Source organism: Lycorma delicatula, chromosome 1 (genome assembly GCF_047948215.1).
Source record: "Lycorma delicatula isolate Av1 chromosome 1, ASM4794821v1, whole genome shotgun sequence".
Lineage (NCBI taxonomy): Eukaryota > Metazoa > Arthropoda > Insecta > Hemiptera > Fulgoridae > Lycorma > Lycorma delicatula.
The window spans coordinates 1,934,590-1,960,364 of record NC_134455.1 but is presented as its reverse complement, the minus strand read 5'-3'; the positions used below and the strand labels follow the sequence as shown (position 1 = coordinate 1,960,364).

The 25,775-nt window shown below is 29.8% G+C and overlaps 1 protein-coding gene across 4 annotated transcripts in view; it reads right to left on the bottom strand.

Moving 5' to 3' along the window:
• Positions 1-25,775, bottom strand: part of LOC142319126 (zinc finger CCHC domain-containing protein 24-like) — an 89,987-nt gene that overhangs the window by 26,196 nt on the left and 38,016 nt on the right. For all 4 annotated transcript variants that reach the window (XM_075356179.1, XM_075356110.1, XM_075356343.1 and 1 more), the window contains exons 3-4: positions 17,341-17,465; positions 5,722-5,886 (exon numbers count right to left, since the gene is read on the bottom strand). In XM_075356179.1, the coding sequence (XP_075212294.1) occupies positions 5,722-5,886; positions 17,341-17,465 (290 nt within the window). The remainder of the gene's footprint in view (positions 1-5,721; positions 5,887-17,340; positions 17,466-25,775) is intronic.

Sequence of the window (25,775 nt, the reverse complement as noted above, 5' to 3'; positions counted from 1 at the left end):
GAAAAACCAATAATAAGGTGTCTACACTTCTTTGCTGGTAGCATGTTGAATGAATTGATTATCAGATAAACTTAATGATTAAATAAAAACTTATTCATAAACGGATAATTTTTAATCAAATATCTGATGTGGACCCCACATGACTTCCTTGTATGCCTATTAAATTACATTTACACATTTTTTGCTGCACGTCATTCAAACTTATTTCATTTGAAAGTGAGATATGATCTTCCAATTCTTTAATAAAGTGGACAGTTTCACAATTGCATTGTGGTGGACACCACATTTCATCACATTTTTTGTGGTGTCCATATCAACATTTTGTATTAGTTTATATATTAATGTTGTTTCTTATCGCTCAAGTAGTTATGTGGTGTAAGTGAGAATGTGTCAGATCCATAACCATGCACACATCAGTTCAATTCCAACTTCATATATATATATATATATATATATATATATATATATATATATACATATTTTTAACTTTTTTTCTTTAATTTAAATATACTGATTTATTAATAACTAATAACCTCTACAAAAATTTTGAATTAAAATGAAAATTATTCTTTTTTTATTGTTATTACTGAATTATTATTTATTGTAAAAATTTTTTTACAATCACAGGTTAATATTAATAAATCAATATATTTAAATTAAAAAAGAAAAAATATGTGTATGAAGTCGAATTCAAACCGATGTGTATTCCCCTTGTAAGATCCAAATATTTCATTAATTAAAATTTTATTTGGAACCAATGAAAATAAGTACCACTTATGATTTATTGTTGAAAAGCTCTCAATGAGGGCTTATTACTGCAGTTAACAAAAAGTCCAAAATCCATATCTTTTGGATTTTGGGCACTTTTGGTCCAGTTGATTGCAATCAAAGGGGGAGGTGCACAACTAGATGTTACAACAGGCCTAAATTCAAAATTTCAACATTCCACGGCTAATCATTTTTTAGTTATGCGAGATACATGGGTACGTACGTACAGATGTCATGCCGAAACTAGTCAAAATGGATTCAGAAATGGTCAAAATGGATATTTCCATTGAAATCTGAAAACCAAAATTTTTCGGGATTACAATACTTCCTTTACTTAGAACAAGGAAACAAAAAGAAGTATTTCTAAACAATGCAGTAAATCTTTAAAAAAATAAAAATTTGATTAAGGATATGCAGTATTTTTATTCAGAATACAACTGCTATTTTGACTAATGTTTTTCAGTTTTAGATTAGGATTCCAGATTTATCTTTACAGAAAAAAATGAATTTAGTTCTTTTAAAAATATAAAAGAAATATGATTATAGAGTACAGAAAGTAAGCATGTCCTATAGTGCAGAAGTATAAATTATAAACAGTATTTTAATTAGTTGGAATGCAGATCAATGAGGGACGTGTAACATTCAAACTTTGATAGATACAATTGCATCTGTTAGACAAACAGTATTGAAAGGTTTGAGCTATACTAAAATCTGAGTCTGACAAATGAAGGCAAATTTTTTGTTCTCAAAATTTCAAGTATTAGTTTCTTACAGGTCATTGTACTGGTTTTCCCATAAAAAGATTGTGTTTAGTAAACTCTGTTTGAAAATAATAAACATCAACTCTCAAAAAATAGTAATATCAATGTATTCTTTACTGTAGTATATTAAGTGAACCTGATACAGCATTAACGATTTAATTTCACAGACTATAAATAGATATATTCTTTCAATAAAGGAAGAATATAAATCAAACATGTAATTAATTAAAAAGTATGAAAACATTTTTAAATTTTTATCTAAAGTAGAAAAAGAGAGTAAGTTGTTTAAAAATTATATCCCTGTCCTGATTTTTAAAGAACAAAATAATGATTTTGAATCAAATTTAAAAAAAAATTAAAATTGAAAAGTATCTTGCCTAAAATATTTATACTAATAAATATTAATTTTTTATATGTTTCATCATTAAAGGTTCAAAATTAAAGACTCAGATCTTTTCTAGCTGTATCATAACCATTATGATATCTTGTTTGTAATGGGAGTTAATAATACTATTAATGCCACATTTCTAAGTCCTTAGGTCTTTTTGTTGAAAGAATAAGCAGTTTAAAGTATAAAGTCAAATATTATTTTATATAATTTCTTATGTATAATCTTCAACCTTCTATCTTAAGATAGAAGGTTGAAGACCTTAGAAGACTATAGAAGGTATATATTATTTTATATAATTTCTTATGTATAATCTTCAACCTTCTATCTTAAGATAGATATCTTAATCATCTGTCTTTTGACACCTGCTTAATATTTATATTTTGACATGCAGCAGTTATGCTGACTCAAATGAAGATAAACAATAATAAAATTAATGATGGTGGTTCTGATAATTATACAGTAGTTGTTATAGAAAAAATAATACTGAGCATTTAAACAGAATCATTTAAAAGATAAAATTGTTACTCTGGTTGAACATCCTGAAATTTTAGAAAAAAAAACTTACATCAGAAATCATGAAGGAAAGAAATCTAACAAAAGTAAAGGAAATAAAGAAGCTCAGTAAAAATTTTTTGAGGGAGGAAAGTTGTTAAATGAGCCATTAAAGATCTTATGATAAATCTAGATCTACCATAAATGTCAAAGAAAATAAACTGACAGATTATCATCTGTTTGTTGCTATAATCAATTAGTTATTGGTGACTATACATGAGACACAAGTCACTTTTAAAAAACAATAGTCATTTTAAAGAATATCAACTTTCCATGCCAGGTTTACAAGGGATTGTAAGAATGCTTGAAATAATTTCTCAATTGCTCTTCTTCACTAAGCTGGACATAAAATTGTGTACCAGCAGACCAAGCTCGTTAAAATAAAATAAAAATTGAGCTCTACAAGTGTCATTTTCACCCTGGTCACATTACAGAGACTGATTGTATAATTTATTAAAATGCACAAAAATATTTTTAAATAAAATAACCATCATTATTTCCATAACATGATATAGGTCTTAGATCTGTTCTAGCATTCCAGCGCTTCCTTGGTCATCCTTTCCCTCTCCTTCCAAACAAGATGTAGTTAAGAGTCTGTTTGGGAATTCTTGAATCCTCCATCCTTCCTACATGTAACTTCCATTACTCACTATATTCCATAACAATATCAATAATGGAAGGAATATTGAAGTCTCTTCTAACATCCTCATTGGGTATCTTTCATGTTACACCTTTAACGCCCCTTAAACAATTCATTTCAGTGGCCTGTATAGAGCTTACTTCATTTCTCCTTAAAACCTAAGTCTCACAGCCATATAACAGAGAAGGTACAGCAACGGCCTTGAATAACTTTATTATAGTTTCGTTTGTAGCATTGTCTTTTTTAGTTTTTAATGCTTCAAACACTTCTAAATGTATTATTTTATTGTTTCTAATAAAAATTTTCTTTTTTTCTTAATAATTTGCAGCATTGGAAGAACATTGTTCATACATGACCAGAATCTGTGAAACCAGTTTGTTCCTCATATAATTTCACCTCTGATATTACTGTTAATCTATGTGTAATATTGTAACCAACATTAAGCAGAGAAATTCCTTGAATATTCAGACATTCACTCCTATTCTCTTTCTTAAATATGGGTTGTAATAGAGCCAGCAACCACTCCTGTGGGATTGGTACTTTGCATCCAACATAAATTTAGGAGATGTAAGAAAATATGTTTCAAAAGCAATCTGCGATACTTGACAACTTTCCATTAATCTTGTCAGAACCACAAATCTCCCTATTCTTTATAGTATTAATAGTCACATTAAGATCTTCTAACGTAATATGATCAATACCCATTGCCTGATAAGTTTTCTCAGTGTCAATGTTTTAGTTAGAAAAGAGAAAAATCAATAAAAAAATATTATAGATGTGAAGATGATGGAATTTTGTAGGTTTTTCTTTATTTACAACTGGTAATATTTGTTGAAGTACCTCAACTTTACTTTAAAAGGAAATTTTCAATATGCATTACAATGACATTTGATTTTCATAAGAAGACACCATTCTATGTGGAATGAATCAAATGAGAAAAGGGGGATCAAATGAAACATGGTTTCTTTTGTTCCTCTTTTCCAAAGTATATCTATATATAAATATATATATATATATATATATATATATATATATATATATTTTTTTTTAAATCCCACATCACCAATAATAAGTAGATAGTATTCACATTACAGCTCAAATAGCTTTAAATTATGTAACCACTCTGCTGCTTGTCAGTGCTATCTGTTAGCAAGATCTCTAGCGTAGATAAATCTGTAATGAAATTATAATCATGGAAGAAGTTTTCACTTTATTAATGATCAGAAAAATTGATTTATAAATGAAATATCATTTTTAAGTATGGATAGATTAGAATAGAAACAATGTAAGGTAGCAAAAGTGACAATGAATATGGTCAAATCCAGTACTCTGAAAATCACCCTATTTATAGATGATTAATTAGAAAAATTATTTAATGTTCTTGCAAAGTTATAATTAGTGTATCACTAGAAATATTATACAAAAACTTATTCTAGTCTGTAAAAAAAATCAGTCCAAAGATTTACAATCTTTATGATGAGTCATCATACATGAATATCAGGATTTATATCAAAGAATAATGTAGAATTATATCAAAGAATAATGAAAATAGAATTTACAATTCTTAATTTTTTTTTTTTTTAAGTTATAAATAGTTATTAAAACTCCTTTTGGTTTTTATGTTTGTTAAGTTTGCATTATTATTAAACAAAAACATATTGTTTAAAAATTTGAATTTGAGTTATTTTTATGTGACTTGTTCCAATTCAGTTTTAGAATCATGGTACTTTGTACAAAATATCACCTGTTCTACAATAAATTCATTTTTTACTGTTGACTACACTGAAAAGTAAAAGAATAATATTTGCAGGTGTTCTTAAAGGAAAAAACATATATTTAAAACAATAATAATAGATAAATAAATAATAAAGTGAATGCATAAAACTGTAACAAGTCTCTTTTTCCTTTAAATAAGAAATAGTTGTTAATACTAAATCTAAAGTAAACAAAATCTGGACATTTTCGGACGTAACTATTTATTAGTACAGAAGTAGTTATCTCTAAAGAGGCTAATTCTGCATCAATCACCTTAATAACAATAAATGAGTATTGATATTATTCATTTTATTAACCAGAACTAACTCAATTGTAATACACATAAAATTACTGTTATGAAATATTAATTACTGTTATGAAATACATTAATTATTAAATTAATGAAATTCATTAATTACTGTTATGAAATATTAAAATTTATTGAATAAAATGAACAAATATAAAAATACTTGACTCAAGTAAATAATGCAGAATTTAAAAACATATAAATAATGATTTTTTTATGTGCGTGTTAATAGCTGAAAAATTTCAAATTCTCATCAAACATCATCCAAATGGCCTTGACTGGATGTAACCTGTAAAATCACTGATCATTGTCTATTCACATTTTGGATTTCTAAGTGTATATGAGCTTGTTACATTCTCAATAATATTGGAGATATAGGATGATGATAAAAAATAAAGGAAGAACAAATGAAAATTTTTCATACTAATCTAAAAGTAAACCTGCAATATCAGATCTATAACTGGTCATGTTGGTCCAACTTTTTTTAAAAATAAAAATTCTTTATTTAGTTAAGAATATTTTTAATATATAATTTTTTTTTTAATACCTGTTTATGTGGATAAACATTTATATGGCATTTTTTACATTCTTGACCCATATTAGCCCAACTGTTTCCAGACATCCACTTTCTTTTACATTTTGGACACTTATATTCACCAAAACATCTTTTTTTTCCTTGGTATGGGGTAAGTCCTTCACCTTTTGGTCTTCCCTGAAATGAAATGAAATTTAAAACTCTAATAATAGCCTAATTTATGAAGTTATGATAATAATATAACTTCCCTTCCATTAGCAACGGCAAAGTATGAAAGTAAAAAAAGTAATTAAAAATTTTACTATTTGTGACAAATAATGTATTCTTTTCAGCAAAACTTGTTGAAAAATATAATTGCAATAGTTAACTGAGAATCAAGGAGTTTACTAACCAGTTAGGCCAAATTCACAAAATTTTCCAATAAATTAATAGAGTAAAATGATACAATTTAATATAATTGTAAAATATATTACATATAATAATAATATATGTAATATAATAAAATATATGTTATTCAATAAGATTTTTGGACAATATTATGTTCAATCTGCCTTTCATCTGGAAGATTCTCTGAATTTAAAATCTTATAATGATGTCTCAAGAATTAAGCCCAGCAGACTATGCCAACCTCCAAAATCTGCAGGAGCAAATACTTGGACAGATCATTCTCAAAGCAGCTTTCTTCAGTAGTCAAGAGACATATTTTCAACTCACTGAAACTGTGAATAAGAAAAATTTCTGCCACTAGAGTGAAATATCCCCTAATTATTTATGAAAGACTGCTACATTCCCCTAACCTATGGTATGGTATGGTATGTGTATCACAATTTGGTGTAATAAGCCTGTATTTTGAGGACGATGACATGACCGTGACCATGATTTGCCAATGTTATAAGCTTATTGAATTTTAAATATATTACATTATTTATCAAGATATATGTATAAATTACTCCTATTCATTATATCAACGTAACATGATCAGTGTGGTATTTTAAAGTACTGTATTTATGAAAATAAATACAACTTTATTCTTATAGTAATGAAAGAAATTTTTTTCAGCATTCCATACTAAATCAATATGACTTGGAAATATCTAATAACAAAATAAAGGGCTTCATAGGTGAGGAACCCTTGCGAACAAAAATAGTCATTAATAACGAAATATTGGAACAGATAATAACATTTAATTATCAGGGCTGTCATTTGTCCTTTAAATCAGATGTGTAGATAATAAGCTGCATAAATTTCAGAGGCTGCTGGGTACCATACAAAGGAAGTTGGTCAGTAAAGAAAGTAAGGAAACAATAATTAAATTCTATAAAACCATGTCTGTACCAACATTTTTGTATGGATCTGAGACATAGACTCTTACATCACATCAAAATCGTAGAATTGAAGCTAGAGAAATGAGATTTATACGCAGAGTACTGGGAGTTTCACTGAAAGATATCAGAAGTAATACGAGAAGTCAACAGTTGGGAGTTGACATTATTGAAAATATGAGTGCAAATTATAGGCAAATGTGGATGAGTCATTTAGATAGGATGGATGGGACCAGGATTGCAAAGATTATCTGGGACTACAGACCAGTTTGTAAGAGAAGGATAGGATGGCCTTGGAAGAGATGAAGGAAACAACTGAAAAACCAAGATCGAGTCTATGGCAATGGAACAGGCTGAATGGTCAACCTACAACGTTCTTATTTTTTTTGTCTTCAGTCATTTGACTGGTTTGATGCAGCTCTCCAAGATTCCCTATCTAGTGCTAGTCGTTTCATTTCAGTATACCCTCTACATCCTACATCCCTAACAATTTGTTTTACATATTCCAAACGTAGCCTGCCTACACAATTTTTTCCTTCTACCTGTCCTTCCAATATCAAAGCGCTATTTATGATGATGAAAATTTTTAATGAATATGTTCTCTTTATAAACAGCAGTTGCCAAGTAACGGCGAGCTTGCATGATCATCAGCCCACACGTCACTGCTCTGCAATACTATTGTTCTCTGAAACACTGGCAAACCATGATTAATCATCTCTTAGTAGCATTAACATGATGCAGTTGTTTACGAAGCAATATATTTTTGTGAGTTTACAGAATTAAGAAAGTGACATCATGTTCCAAATACAAAACAATTATTTTTATTTTATTTCTGTTTCTCTCTTTCTTTTCCATGTATATAAAGTTCAGTTCTGCGAATCTGCCTTTCATGGTACGGTTCTTTTGGTAGGTATCGGGCATTTAGTTAGTCAAATAATTTTCGATACTATATTTTGTAAAACGTTTTTATCGTGGTTTACGGTTCACAATATTTAAAGTCGGTCGTTCACGTGTGAATAGTTATGACTGAATATAAGTCTGTGAAAGTTAAAAAACTTCGAAGACAGGCGTACGAAATTGTAAACAACGTGTATGATTTCATGAAGAAAGAATCTTTAGCTGTAGAAAAATTAAAAAATGATAAGCATTTAATTGTTACATAGAAGTGTAAAGAGAGAACTGTAGTTGCATACAGCATTTCAAAGACTCGGATTCAAAGGCTAAGAAAAGAAAAAGTAGAACTACTTCGATCCGAAGGAGCCAAAATGTTCGTTTATCACCCCAAAAAAGAAACGTTCTAAATCAGTTAACCAGATTACATGATTAAAGGTGCGGTTACGCGAACTGTGAATGAATTTAATCCAAAGATAGGGGAGCTGCTAACAGTTAACAAACTCTGTAAAGAATTGATAATTAAAATCCATTATAACGGCAGTTAAACAGGAAGAATTTTGAAAGAATTAGATCTTAAGTGGCCCTAAACATAAAATGAAAGGAAAATTTCAGTTGAAAAATATGATATTAGGCAGAAAAGGACTTCTCATTTGCAAACAATCAGTGATTTTAGAAAATGTAATCGGGTGATCGTATACTTAGATGAATTCTGTGTTTTATCATCTCATTCAACGGCAAAATCATAGGCTGACGACAGCGGTGTAGGATTTCGTTTACCAATAAATAAAGGTCAACGCCTAATTTCACGCCGGAGGAGAAATGGGCTTTATTCCAAACGCAATGTTAACTTGGGCAGCCAAATCAAAAAGTGGCGATTACCATGATAGCATGAATATTAAAAATTATTTGAAAAGGGCTGAAGAAAAGTTAGTTCCTAATCTTTCTTCGGAGTCTATAGTAGTTATTGACAATGGTCTGTATCATAATACCCATTCTGAAAACTTCCAATGTTCAAGCAAGAAAGAAGACATGACTGTCGACTACAGAAACATCATATTCTACTTTCGTCTCAAATACTTTAACGCAATTGTAGGCTATGAACTAATTAAGTTGAACAAAAGTAACAGAAAATGATATCAATTTGACAAATCGTTGGAAAAAAGTGGGTATCAAGTTCTATAACTTCCACTCACCTTCTGATTTAAATTCTACCGAGATGGTATGGTCGGAGGTAAAATGATACGTTGCGAGCGAACATAACGTTTAAGATGTCAGAAGTGCAGAAACTGTATGAAGATAAAATGAATTCGATGAGCGACGAACACTGGGAACCTTACTGAGAAAAGATTTTAAAAAATCCAAGGTGCACATTGGAGTAAAAATCGTTAATAGATTCTCTGACAGAATCTTCCATTGTCTCTTTATTTAATGACAGTGATAATAGTGACAATTTCACTGAAGAGAGTGATGACAGCGTGGAGGGCGTTCTAGCTGAGAAATTAAACGGATAATTCATTTTCCAGTAGGTAATTAAAGTTACAGTAATAACCATCCATCACAATATTTACAGATTAATTAGTAATAGATAATATTTTGTCATTTGTTATTACATTTTATAATGTACAGTACAAAATTAGCCGACTGTATTTCATTTCAAAATTGTTGCATTCATTTGTTAAAAATAGAACAATTATTTAGTAAAGGGATTACTAAGAGTGAGGAACATGTTTTAACGTTGGCCACTCCAAGCTTACTGTCACTAGGCAGCGACTGTACATAAAACATTACTCTTGGAGAAATCCATAAGACACTTTTTAGGTTCAGATCTAAATTTAAAGATTATACTGTTTTATCTACAATAATATATACTGAAAATAAAATAGATCAAAATAGGTGGCTAAAGAATGGCTCTACATTGTCAATTTTCAAAACAATTCAACTTATCATTTAAGCAACTAGTTATGGAAACTTGTGAAGTATTTGACTCCTACTCAACAAAAATGAAGTGAGAATAGAATTCTTTTGATATACAAGCAAGTTACAATTTACACATTTATGATGCAAAACTTTGATATGAAATGAAAAGTAAAGACACACAAGCTGCAAAAATTGACAAAACTCATGTCATAACAGCTGACATACAGAAATGTCTCCCAATATTTGTTAACTATTAACTACAATTTTTTCAAAAGAAAATTATGGACATACACATAGTATACCTGTGACTCCCAATTCACCCACTGACAAAATAACTGTTTGGATATATTAAAAAATTGAGAAACAGTGAATTTAAAAATGCTTTCCGGTAATAATGAAAAAATGTGCGTGGTACTTTATCTCCATGGTAAATATATTGTAAGTATTCTTATTTACCTTGTGTACTTAGATGTTGATCTAAATTCTGTCAGACCCTGTTACATTAAGATAAAATCTTGTTGTTTAACGTTTCAGATTTAATAATGATTTTGAGTATTCAATACTAATCTGTAAGATTTTGAAAGAAGATATTTTAAAAGTGAAATACAGCTGTGCTATTAATAACCTTGAGATTGTCACATGTAAATAAAAGGAGTTGCAATATTTTGGTCTGAAAAATAATAATTTTCAATGTTATGCAATATTTTATTTAATGCAATACAGTACAATAATTTAATACAATGCAGTATTTTATTTAAAATATATGTATTACTGATATAAAATAACAAAAATTTATTTGGCACTCATTACACACTGTTGTGGTTATAAATTATTATTTTCTGAACATAATTAAGTAGTTTTTCACCATCCTATCATCTATGACTTTTATAATTTTATTTCTGTCCATATAATTAACAACCATGTCTTTTACACATTCTTTAAGGCAATTCAAAATGTTCACAATGTTTGGTACATAATGTTTCTGTACAATTCTCGAGCATTTGGATACTCTTGTAACTCTCCCTACTTTGACACGTAAACAACACTGAAAACAAATGAATGGCACTTCACTACAGTGATTCATTATTACGTAGTTTGAGCATTATCAGTGAGTACAGCAGTTATTTTGTTGCAGTTTGACTGCCATGTCTTGTGACATATCAGTCAACCAGTGTGATAATAGAGTCTTATCTAATTTGTTCCATATCTTGTGTGGCAGACGCAGTGTTGTCTCATTTCTTCTGTACCTTTTCTAAATTGTTCCCCATTCCGATTGGATACGACCATCTGCCATCCAAATCCAATCAAAGCTTGGTTAGCAACTATCAACTGCTATGCAATTCATCTATTTCTTTTTTCACCACTGAATATTGCCCAATCTTTCGCAACAAGTGTAGTACACAAAGATGATAACACATTTTCATAGACCCAGCGTATAAATTTAACAGCTTCAGGTTTTTTTTAGAATGAGAGATTAATATATATAATCCCAGTTAGAAATTAAAATTGTGTGTGGTTGCCAATTACATGGTATTTTAGATTAAGTCAGCTTAGATTTGTCAGTTCATTGACTCTCAATTAGATAGGAGTCAATGAACTGACATCTTTCAATGAGTGCAAATATGCTTTCATTCTTCAGTTACATTACTTTTTATTGTTTGACTGAATTTTTATAGCCTTAATACTCTGCAACATCGTGAGCTTTTAACTAAAATTTCTCTGTCCACTTTCTGTTATAATCACTACAATATAGCATTCCAATACAGGAACACCTGGAGTGAGACAAAATTGCTAATGTAGTAGTGCCGTTTCTCTTTTCTAAAAATAATTAGTATGGATTGTGGTTTATACTATCTAATTTGTACATAAAATTTCATACGAGCCTTCTTTACATTTCAATAAGCTTTGTAATTTGAGAATGCAGTTAATACATGACTTGCCAATGGGGCTAAATATAATGCATTCAGAAAGTCTCTGTGCAATATGCTTTATCATTATTATGTGCATTCTGTTATTTCAGCATTAGGTTGGTTGCCCTGTGGGTTTGTTGGGTGTTGCTCAGTAATAAATAAGGAAGTCAGTTGTTGAGTTGTGGTTGAACGTGCTTTGTTTCATTTCGTGTTGTTTCGTTTATCGGAATCAATAGTTACGAGAAACTAATAGTTCTTTTGCTAGAGGAAGCATTTTTCTCATTAAACACATCTTTTGTGAAGGTGACAAGTATACTGATTTAATGAAGCTCAAGTTTTCTTAAAAGAATCTAAATACTCCTCACCACAGTGAAGTTTGAACTCTTACCAAAACATTTTGAGCTACAGGCTCTACTGAAGACACTGATTGAAATGGAAGACCACTTAAATGAGCAGAGGCTGCTTGATATTTCGGATGCTATGGCTGATCACGCATAAAGCTGTAAGAAAATAAATGAAACCTACAAATAATGCCAAAAGACTAAATTGTTGTCAGTGCCCAAATTCCGTAGATATCTTCGACATTACCTATTTTAAAGATGAAGCATAGGTCCACCTGGAAGGGTATATTTAATTCACAAAACACACGACTCTGATTGACAACTAACCCCCTGATTACAAAAAGAATCTTTACACAAAGCTAAAATTGGAGTCTGGGTCAGTGTGAGTAGAAAGCGCATTGCAGGTACAATCTTATTTGAAAATACAATTGATTATTATTTTGCTGTTTTAACATACTTCATCAGTCAGTTCACAAAAGTGAAAATCAATCATGGTTGGTTCCAATAAGATGGCGCCACAGCGCACACAGCTAACAGGTCAATGACTTTTTTTATGAAATGTCTGGCAAACAAATCACCAAAGATATTTTGGTGATATAGTTGTTGCCTGCACTATCAGCAGATCTGAGCATGATCACCCAGATTACTTTTTACTGGGGGCAGCAAAAAAAGCAGTATATCGCAACAGACCATGCACAATTGACAAACTAAAAACCGCAATAACGGCGTATGTATGAGACATTGCAGTACATCAGCTGGTTAAAGTGTTTGAAAATAAACTGAAACATGTGCAGTGTTGTATTGATGTCGAAGGAGGTCATTTTCAACACCTTTTATAAACTATTCCAGTTACTATTACATCAGTTTCTATAAAATAATGAAATAGAAATACAATGTAGATGAGTAATTAAGAAAGTTTCATTATTACACTTTCACAATTCCAGTGCACAACAACTTTCTGAATGCTCTGTATTAAAAAACAAGATTAAAACATTATTTACTTTACAGAGACTATTAATGAAACTAACCTGGCAAAAAACATAATGTATACTTTTTCTTTCCTTTCAGGTTGCCAAATGTAAGTGTAAACACCAGTACAAAAAATTAAACATAAACTATATTAAGGAGATTTTTCTTAAATTTTACAATCTTAATTAAAGCAGCCAAACACAACATCCAGCAGATAACTTCCTTCAGCTGTATGATGTGAAATCATGTTTTACTGATGAACCTACTTCCCAGAGACACTGTTTTTTTAAATACATATGCTATTTGTCAATCACAAAAATTACATGTACATTAACAAACATTATGTTATATTTATAAAATTACACCAAGGTGATTGCAAAACTTACAAGAGAAGGTTAAGTTTGGTAAACTCTTTACTGATTTGAGAGGCACGCAAGTCGTCCCAATAAAATTAGTATAGATGTAAAAAAAGGGTGATCTAATCTCATAAACGAAAAATTTAAAAGCAAGAAAGCCACTATTCTAGACACAAAACTAAAATTTTATATCTCTATTGAAATCTGAGTATTAGAAAACAATTTTATCAGAACAATGAAAATCCAGTTTTTAAATGTAAATTACAAATGTCATTTACAAACATTCAGAGACAATTTTAATGTTGAGTTTAAGCTAAGTTCAGTTTGCCACGATCAGACACTGGTGATTACTGTGACAGATTATTTACTCAACTAGCTGCTTACCGATGATAATGATCAGAGAAAGAAAATTGAAATTGAAAGTAGGATTCATCATCTCAAACATAGCACAAACATAAATAAAGAGGTAAATTAATGAAAATTATATTGTCTTATGTACTGATTTGCAACAGCTACTACATCGCTCTACTGTTACACATAATATAATAATCAGTACATATAATCTAGCAGTACATAATATAGGAAATAATAGTACCTAGATGTTTGTCTGATCTGAAAATATTGCTAAATGTTATTTCGGGTCAGCTGAAATCTCATCTTGTTTACTACCACTGAATTTAAATTATTAGAATGTAGCAAAGAAAGAAGACTGGTAGTGTAGTCTGACTGATGCATTGGTCAAAATAATAATTGGAGACATATTGCATTGTACCAGTACTTAGTAAAGTAAGGTACTTCACTGCAGTGGAACACAAATTTCTTATCACAAGGCACAACATTTTGCCTTGTGGATGGGGATTTTACTTTTATTGAAACAAATTTAAACAAAAAATATAAAATTTTTAATGAGCGTTTTCAGGGATAGAAGGAATTCCTACTTCACAAATTAGTAATCAGTTTCAAGTTTATTTTATGTATCAAAAGGAAGAATCTATAAAGAGCCTGATTTCCGAATTCCTGACTTTGTATGGAAGAAAATTTCAAGTGGCAGCCCTACTATTATAACCACTCAATGCACTTCAACATTGGTATTCAACAAATCTGTCAATGTATCTAAAATATGAAAAAAGTAAAAATGAAATAGCTATTCCAACAGTCGTACAAAATTTACCTCCCTTATACTCAGAGGAGATCCTACTGCCTAAGGAAAATATTGATTGATGATTTTTAAATCAGTCAATACAACACAACCACAACATAGACAGTTTTACAAAAATTAAAAATGTCATGCAGATTAGCTTTGGTGAACAAAAAAAATTGATATTTTTTTTATTAATGTGAGAGGATTTTTAGTATGATACTTGCAACCAAGTTCTTAATATGTTTGCATTCTTTTTTATTGTAATTTTGAAAATAAGTAAGTATATTGTGCAAACAAGAAAAAATATTGTGAAAAGAGAATATTATTTTGATTTTTATTAATACTACAGTAATTTATTTTGATTTTATTTCTTTTTGTAGAACTCTATCCAAGTTCTTATTATATTTGTGGTTTTTGATTATTGTAATATTAAAAATAAATACATTGTCCAAATAGAAAGTATGTGAAAAGGGAATATTATTTTGGCATTCTTATTATTAATAATCCGGTACTTCTGTATTAAAGGTCTTTTGATGTGTATATATCTACATTACTCAGGTTTATTGTAATATTTAACATTTAATTTATTATTAATTTTTATGTAATACTAATATTAAAGATATAATAACTGCAGTGTTTTTGTGTTATGCATGATTTTTCATATTCTTATCATTAAAGTTAATATTATTAAAAAAGAATACATTGGAACATTACTTTAACATTTTATTAGTATTACTCTTAAATACTATTTTCTAGAAAATAGTATTCAAGAACATTGAGATAGTTTACAGTTATAGATGATATAGTGATAGAATAAAAGGTTATAACCCAAAATATTTTACTTATTACAACCCTTTTACATCAAAAAAATATATATTTTTGCTCTAAAAGGTAAGTAATAATATTAGCAGAAAAAGTTTTACTTTTAAAACCAGTCTGAAATTGACTACCAAAAACTTTAAACTAAATTTATTAAATTTCATGCAAATTAACCTTCTGGAAGTTTTTTATGGTTTGTGAGAAATTTGGTTTTTTGCTGGTTATAACCATCTCCCAGGGGGGGGGGGGGAGAATGGGTATTCAGTTGGAACAATACTTGTGCTTTTTTTTTAAATGTGATCTAGTCCAACAATTCAGATCCTACCAATAACTAAAAATGAGAGGGTATGTCTTAAACATTCATACATTTTTATGGGTGTAAAATTATTCACTAACTTGAAACATTCTTATTCATTATTTTTTCAAAACACCACCATACTGTTTTGAAAAGAAACTTGTAAAAACTAGTAATACTCATTTCACCATGACTCAACTACTGTGGATTTTGTTTTTCCTTGGAGTTTAAAAAGCAAATTACTTTTTTAATAATAAAATGTAATATTCTGCTTTGTAGAAATGAAAATGGTGTAAGAACAGATTTTAAATTATAAAAAAAAGAAAAAATGTAAAATGATGATTCATCATAAAACATATTTTCAGTATCTTATTCAGAATAAGGTATTGCTTGAGAAAGGTTTATATTGTCCTGGAATGAAGCTCTGTAGTAGACTTCCAACATTTTATTAGTATGCACTACAGTTGCAAATATGTAAACATTTAAACTGTATTTTTCTCTGATGAGTTCATAATACTTTATCTACAGATTCCTTCCTTCTTCAATTCCAGCTAACATAGCAGTCACAAGATAACCTTTTCATTATATTCTTATACTTTGGATTCTGAGAACATTAAATAATTTTCTTCCTTATTATAAAAAAATATTAATATATAATTCTTGATTTATTTCTAATAATTATGTCATACGAGTACTTAATGTAAAAAACAGACAAAATGCATTGTTCCCGTGTGGGAACAGTGACTTCATTTTAATGGTTTTTCTGATTTACGGATACCGTTGATGAAGTTTTAGCAATCTTTGAGGCATGAACCAAATCTATGTGATCAAAAATTAATTCTGTACTTAAATCTGATTTCATCCAAAATTTATGGTCTTAAAACCATTAAGATCCACCAGATAAAGCACCAATGAGGAAACAATGATTTGAATTTCTTGTGCGTAAAACAGTTATTAGTAAGTAGTTGTCAAAGCTATTCTCAAATGTGTGCAGAATTATATTATAATCAAACAACAACAGTTTTTTCAGTCACATTTATATATTATAATATATAAATGCTTCGTTTTTAGCAGGATATTGTCCTTTAATAAAATACCTTGATAGTCATTCACAAACGTAGCACTATTACCATTCCCCAGACATATAGATATTTTTACAAATAAATAACAATAAATCACTACACAATAAATATTAAGTAGGAAAAGAGAAGCAAAAAATTATAAATGGTAAACAGATTAGTCAGAATTTGGTAGCAGTCATGAAATAGTAATTTACTTATAATTTCAAGTTATTAAAAATTATTATGTGTATTTATTTCATAACATTTAGGTCAGGTTTGATGTTACAGAATAAAATCAATAACTACAATGTTTATGTGTGATTATCATCACACCAAAATTTAACTATTAATTTCTACAACCCAAAACCTTAATTTATTATTGCAATAGCAGCCTAATTAGAAAGAATAAAGAATTTACTACTTTTGTATTGGGATAAACCGTGCAATTACTGTTTGCAATGTAACTCAAACCTTCAGTAGGATATTAATTTTAAATAACATCAATTTAAAGTAAGCAGTAAATGATCTGACTCATCCACACACACAGGCAGACACACACATTCAGAGAGAGAAAAATGAATTCCAAATAAATTATTTTTATCTCACCATTGGACAATCCTTAATATAATGCCCTTTGTTGAAACAAAGGTGACATAAATAGGTTGGTGGAGGTAATTTGTAGTTCTTGCTGTCTTGCAAACATAGTTCATTCAAATTTTCTGTAATATCAGCTGTAAAAAAAAAAGTATAAAAAATCAAAACCATATATAAAATAAAATGATTAATAAACATAATCCAATTACGTTAAAACCTATACAAATTGAGCCCTTTCACAGTGATGTGAGAGCTTGGCATAAATTCTTTGACCTTTTTAATACTTTAGTTCACAACCACAAAGAATTTTCTGAGGTTGAAAAATTTTACTACCTTACAAATTTCTTATGGGATAATGCTTTAGATGTAATAAAAAATTTATCAGTAGCGTCTGAAAATTATGAAACTGAAAGAAAATTACTTAAAGATCGTTATGATAACAAAAGGTTAATTGCAGCTAAACATGCCTTGGAAATTATTAACTTAAAACCATTAAAAAAGGAAAATTCTGAAAATTTATCTTTCATTGACCAATTAATTCATACATTAATGCACTGAAGAATCTAAATATTGATTATTTAAAATTTATTATGATACAGTTTATTACTCAAAATTTAAATTTAAATACTTTAAGAGACTGGGAAAAACATAGGAAAATAATGAATTTCCAAAGTTAGAACAACTCATTTTTTTTAGAATTTAAGTGTAAACTACTTGAATAATCCACTAACACGATTTAATGTAATGAAAGGGTACAGCCATCTAATGCAGGATTTAGCAGCAAAAAATATGATTATTCAAAACCTAGTTCTAGTAAAAATGTATTTTATGTAAATAATTCTAATGATTTTATGTGCGCATTATGTAAAACTAGCAACATTAAACTGAATCAAAAATTAATGTAATTAATTTTTAAGTTATAATGTTAATGAAAGAAAAAAATTTGTGTTTCAAGAAAAATTATGTCTTAATTTTTTAAGTAAACAACATGTTGTGAAAGATTGCCCAAGCAATCATAAACGTAAAAAATCATCACGGAAGTATCATACGCTAATCATTTAGATAAAACGATGCAAGAGCCAGTAATTAAATCTTTCAACCCGAATCAAGCTCCTTCGGCTAGTAGTTCATATTGTATTTCAAGATCAGAACCTAACAAGTCTGTTTTACTTGCAACAGCTGTAGTTAATGTAAAAGATAAATAAATTAATTTCATCCAAACTAGGATCTTACTTGATTCCTCTTCGATGATTTCATTTTGTACTGAAAGGTTTGCTGCCAAACTTGGGCTTCAAACCCAATTTGTTTTAATGCGGATCACAGGTATTAATAATGTTGTTGCTAAATCTAAGCTGTGTTGATTTAAATATTAGTTTTAGGCATAAAAACTTTAATTTTAATTTGAAATGTCATGTACTGCCATATATTACAGGTCTGTTATCTAATAATTTTGTAGACGTAACTGACTGGGAAATTCCTTCTCACCTTTTCCTCGCCGATCCTCATTTTCATATTCCTGGGCAAATCGATATTCTCTTAGGCGCTCAATATTATGTTACTCTACTTAAGCCTGTTCAATTAACTTATAATTCCAATCATACCATACTTCAAGAAACTCGTCTTGGTTTCATAGTCACTAAGCCTAGTAAACGGAAAAATAATTCAGATTCAATATCATTTTTTGTAAGTAACGCACAACTTACCTCTCAATTAGAGTTATTTTGGAGATCTGAAGAGATCGAATCTCCCTTACCGACTAAGGAGGAATCCTTCTGCGAAAACATTTCGTTGAAAATACATTTCGTGATCAACAAGGCAGATTTGTTGAATCTCTTCCTCGTAAGGAAAACAGTGCCTTAGGAGATTCGTTTGCGAATGCTTTCAAATCTTCAATTCTCAAATTTCAGTAAAACGCTAAACTTAAGGAAGATTACTTCCATTTCATAAAGGAATATCAAGAATTAGATCACATGCAACCTGTAGATTCATCTCAGTCTAAGGTTCCATCTGAAACCTTTTATTTGCCCCATCACGCCGTATTTCGTGAATCTTCCACTACTAAAACAAGAGTAGTATTTGATGGTAGTGCGAAAAGTTCGAATGGCCAATAACTCAATTCAATTCTTGCTACAGGTCCTCTAGTACAAGTTTTATTTTCAATTATAATTCGTTTTTCCTAAAATGTATAGACAAATTCGCATCAATCCTCAAGACTTTCCATTGCAAAGAATCCTCTGGTATGATAATGACAACTCATCAATCATTCCATTCAACTTACAGACAGTTACTTATGGCGTAGCACCTTCAAGTTTTCTAGCAATAGAATGTTTGATTGAAATTTCAAATCAAAATAAAGCCTCCTTTCCTCAAGCTTGCCGATCAATCAAGCATGATTTTTATGTCGATGGTTTGCTCACTGGTTGTGACATCATCGATCAGTTAAAACAATTATAAAATGATACTTCGTTATTGCTTAACAAATACGGACTTTCACTGCATAAATGTCATTCAAACGTGCCTGATATGTTTAGCAATTCTACTTCCTTCATCAGATTAGACAAGGATGAAAATATCAAAACACTTAGATTATATTGAAATCCAAAATCTTCTTACACCAAACGTTCTATTTTGTCAATTATTTCTTCATTGATCGAACCCTTGGGTCTACTTGCTCCTAAAATCGTTCCATTTAAAGTGTTCATACAAGAGTTATGGTGCGCCAACCTTCAATCGGATGAAGTTCTTCCCGCTCCGCTGGCTGAAAAATGGAATTTTCTGTACTCTCAACTCAAATAGTCAAGCGTTTAAGATTTCTGTATTAGTTAAAATTAGTTTTAGTAAAAGTTATCAATTACATGATTTCTGTGATGCAAGTAGCAGCGCATATGGTGCTTGTCTTTTCATCAGATCTGTTGATAGTAATGAACACGTTGAAATCCACTTATTGTGTTCAACATCTAGAGTTGCGCCAGTCAAGCAAATCTCTATTCCAAGGTTAGAGCTGAATGCGGCTCTTCTATTATTTCGTTTATTCAATAAGGTTAAGTGTATTTTAGTTATAAGATTTCATTCAATCCATTTTTGGTCGGACTCTCAAGTAGTACTTTACTGGTTGTCATCGCTTCCTAATAGATGGAAGATTTCGCAAATCGAGTTTGCGAAATTCAAGAGTTAACTAGGGAATGCTTCAAGGGATAACCTCACATACATCCTGTCACGTGGTTGCACGCCGGATGTATTAACCTCGTCACAACTCTGGTGGAATGGTCCGTCTTTTCAACACAGCTCTGGCAATCCAATCAGAGTTAATAGAGTTGTTAAGGTCTGGTGGATTTCAACTGAGAACATGGAGTTCTAATCATAAATCACTTTTAAATTCATTACCTCAAGAACTTGTAAATACAAAAACATCAATTCAGCTTGAGAAAAAAGATAGCATTCAAACTGTAGGGTTTAAGTGGTTTCCTCAACTTGATGTGTTTTCTATTTCTTCCAAAATTCCACCATTTAAAGACATAGTAACAAAAAGAGAAGTAGCGTCTACAGTAGCTTCCATTTATGATCCAATTGGTTTAATCAGTCCTACTGTAATCTCTTAAAAAATATTTTTGCAACGTTTGTGGCTTAGTGGTATTGGTTGGGATGATAACTTACCATCATCATTGCTCCAGAAATGGCATGTTTTGGTGTCACAACTTTCTTTAACTGATGATATTAAAATAAATAGAAGAGTTATTATCAATAATCCTACAGATATTGAAGTTCATGGTTTCTGCGATGCATCACAGCATGCATTTGGTGCTTGTCTGTATTTGCGTTCTGTCAATTCTGAGGGAGAAATTTCAGTTCAACAACTTTGCTCGAAATCTCGTTTCGCACGAGTGAAAACTATCAGCATACCACGGTTAGAGTTGTGTGGCGCTTTACTGTTGTCAAAATTGTTACGAAAAACATTACCAATCTTGAATTTGTCGATTGAAAGTCCGTCCAAAGAAGTTCATCTTTGGACGGACTCCAAAATCTGCTTGGTATGGATCTCAGCTCCTGCATCGAAGTGGAAAACGTTCGTTGCGAATCGAGTTTCGCAGATTCAAGATCTACAGACATCAATGACTGGAAACATGTCGCTTCGACAGAAAATCCTGCTGATCTCATTTCCAGAGGTTCCAATCCAGAGAGTTTAGATAAAGGCATCTGGTGGTGTGGACCAATCTGGTTGTATTTACCCTCCAGTTCTTGGCCTAATTCAGACAGTTATGATGTTCAAGATATTCCAGAAGTACGACAAACGGAAACTAGTTTGACATGTGTTTTTCCACCAAATGACGATTTAGTTTGTAAGTTTTCAAGTATTTCTTGATTAACACGAGTAGTTGCCCTATGCAAGATATTTATTTATAATTGTCGTAATAAAAAGAAGAAAACAGGAAATCTTAATACTGCAGACATTTAAGATTCATTACAAACATGCATCTGGATGGTTCAGCAAGAAGTATATTGTCAAGAAATTAATGATTTTCGATCAACTTCTACCGTTCCTAAAAAAAGTGAGCTTCTTAATCTTCATCCTTTTCTCGACGATCGTAACATAATTCGAGTTGGTGGAAGGTTGAATAATGCTGATATTGCATATGATATTAAACATCAGATTATTTTGCCACCAAAACATCATCTTACGATTTTGATCATCAAGGCTGAACATTTGAGGTTATTGCATGCTGCACCTCAATTATTGTTAGCTTCACTAAGACTCAAATATTGGATACCACGAGCTCAAAAGGTAATTAGAAGTGTTATTCATAACTGTGTAACATGTTTCCAATTTAAGGCAGCCTCGGCTAATCAATTAATGGGTCAGCTGCCCAAACACCGAGTAGAGATTAGTCGTCCTTTTCTTAACTCAGGAGAATGGACTATGCAGGACCATTTCAAATCAAGTATGGGAATCCGAGAAGTAAAATAACAACCAAATGTTATGTTGCAATTTTTGTGTGTCTTGCAACTCATGCTATTCGCATAGAGCTAGTCAGTAATCTTACATCACAAGCCTTCCTCGCAGCCTTAAGACGTTTCACTGCAAGAAGAGGTCACGTCGCCAACTTGTATAGTGACAACGGCACCAATTTTGTTGGAGCCAACAACGAGTTGTTGGCTTTGTTAGCTAAAGAGTCTATCGCAGTGCAATATAGTCGCACCTTTGCTTTGTCATGAGTTCTAGGAATTTTAACAATCCTAATACCATCAAATACTTATACATCACCTTAATTAGCCCTGTTTTAGAATATGACTCAGTATTATGGAATTCTTACTACAATTCTAATACTCATACATACATATACTCAAGATACTCATACATACATATACTCAAGATACTCATACATACATATACTCAAGATATACTCAAAACATACTGCACGGATCAGCTAGTGACCTGTAATGAACATGATTATAGCTTAGCCCTAATGATAATCTCAGTTTGAAGAATAGAAGAATATTATGCTATACTATTTTTGTATAAAATACTAAATGGGAAAGTTGATACTCCTCCACTATTGAGCGATACTGGCTTCTATACTCAAAGTAAAATGTTCAGAAATATGTCCTTTTTTATCATACCTAGCTGTAAAACTAGCATGAGCAATAATTCCCCAATATCAAGAATGTGTAAGATTGTTAATTTGATTAATTCCTCTCATAATATTGACTTTTTTAACTTAGTTATGGATACTTTTGTAAAAGCAACTTATTGTACAAACTATAAACAACATATAACTTTATAGATTTTGTAATGTATTTATGGATATGTAATGATTGTTATGTTAATGTTAACATGGTGTTTGTAACCATGCCTTATCAATGCCTTTTGTTAAAATTTCTAGGTAACATTCTAACAAATTTTAACGGTAGTTAAAGACTACTTTACCAGTTAAAGTAAACTAATAAGAAGACAACTGTGAAAGACTTAGTCTTCATAAGTATAAGGTTTTTGAATAAAACTGGTCGCAAGAAAAAAGTAACAAGAAGAAATTAAAACCAAAGGAAAAAAATCTCAAAAAAAAAGCTTTAAATACCAGGAAGAACTGTAATGTAAAGAGGTACTTGTAAAGTAAACAAAAATATAAAGTTAATTTTAGATAAAGAGAAACAGAAATGTTAGAACCATAACTGTATAAATGGGGTGTGATCAAGTAGGGTGGATAGTGGGCCCTCATCCTGAAAATTGTTTTTGCTGTTGGACATTTATTTAAAAATCTTGATTAAGTATAAAAATTAGAATGAGACTAAGACTAATTTTTAATTGCCATGTTTGTAATGAAAAAAATTAAAAAAATAGTTTAAAATTCTTTTCAACATCACTGAATTTTTATTATTTATATTATAATTAGTTGTAGTATTGTGTTAGTGAATCAGTTAATTTTAAAAACATAATGAATAATATTTTCACGCATTAATTTCATTTTTGACTAAAAAAGTTATACAAAAAAGCATTTAAATTAGGTTGATAACACCCAATTTCATGAAAATACATCCTTAAGATGACTTTTTTTGTGCATTTTTAAGTCTATTGCATAGTTCACTCATCATTCTTTGCACCATCTCTGCAGTAATTTAATTAATTTCTAGTTTAATTCAGTGTTTAAATTTCTGAATACTTCAGTTTACAGATTCTTTCGTAGAAAGAAATGAGATAAAAGATCAGGTGGCTAACTTTTTTTTGAAATGTTCCCATATCAGGCGATAGGGGGGAGATCAGGGAAAAAATACGGTAAAAATTTACAATTTTTTAAAATTTTCTTCATCATACATTTTTCAAAAATATATTTTTGGATTGAATTTTTATCAGTATATTTTAATCGGTCAATAAAAATATACACCAAATTCATTTGAATTTAATATCTTTGTATATTATTCACTTGATTCGCTGTAGGGAGTGACTCATTAAGAAACCATAACTTAATGAAAACTGTGTACAGTTGTGGTGGTTCTTAATTGGGAGGTGTCCATTGATAGAGGCTTCCTGAGTACAAATATGTAAATATTGATTATAAGTGACAAATATATAAAAAATAATGTGATGATTCTGTTAATATTTACTGTGAGAAAGAGAAAGAGTACAATTAATCTTTATACAAAGGTACTGACAACATTATAAAGCTTTGTTGGTATCACTAAATTAAATTTATTCAACATGGATAAACAATTTAATGAAAACTGTAGTATGACTTTAAAACTAAAATTTCCATGAAAATAAAATAAGAATGATAATAAAACTAAAGAAACTAAAGAAAAATCACAAATACTTTTTCACTAAAAAAATGTTTTACATAAATTTTATCATTAAGACTTATAACCAATAAATTAAACAACATAAACATATTTTACATTCGAAATGTACTTATTTGTAACAATTTAAACAAAATATAAAAAGCTAAACATGTTTCTATTAAATATATCATAATGAAAAAAGTTAACCATTTCTCTTAAAAATGGTTGACAGATCTAGAAATATCTCACTGTAGACTGTTTTGTAAAAAATTATATTCCAAAATTTGTTGAATGATTGGATGATAGCACTTGGTTTTGTGGATGACACTGCCCTTATTTACTGTTTGGAGGATCAAAGCCAGCTTCTTCTTTGGATGCAAAGAGACAGAGGTTTGTTGAAATATTGGTTTGATGAAAATTTTCTTTTACTAAAAATAAGACCAAATCACTATGTTGTAGAATTAGGGAAGCCAGTACACAAGATGAATTTCTATGTTACATATATGGTAAGTGTACTGTGATACATGTAACATGCAATTTATATCATGAATGTATGTTGAATATTTAAATTTGATTTAAGGTCAGAATCTAAATTGGAAATTACAAGCACAAAAACTAAAATCAGAACTAATCACAATATTATATTTTATTGTTATTTAATATAAATAATTTAATGTAATCGACATTACATTTTTTCTAGTAAAATCAAGGTTTGCCATAGAGCTTAACCTACTGGAAGGGAACTATCTATCCTCACTTAGGCCATTAATAATTGTACAAAAGAAAATAGTTAAAAAATAGTTAAAGAAAATAGGTGAAACATCTTATCCTCTTTTTGTTTGCTTAATATTTTGTCGTTGCACATTCTGTTTGTTTAAAGAATAACAATATATTATTTTATCTTAAAAGTAACATCATGTATGGAGATTATATGTTTATATATGTATGTATGTATGTATATATATATATATATATAATATAATTATGAAACTGAGAAATATTAATAAACATAAAATACCAAGGCCTTTTGTAGAAGTCTTTAAAAAATTATTCTCTTATTTAGCACCTTATGGAAAAAAATCTGATGTGGACGCCACATGACTTCCTTGTACGCCTATTATTAACATCAAATATTTATACAATCATTAATTCAACAATCTTACATGAAATATTAGGAAATA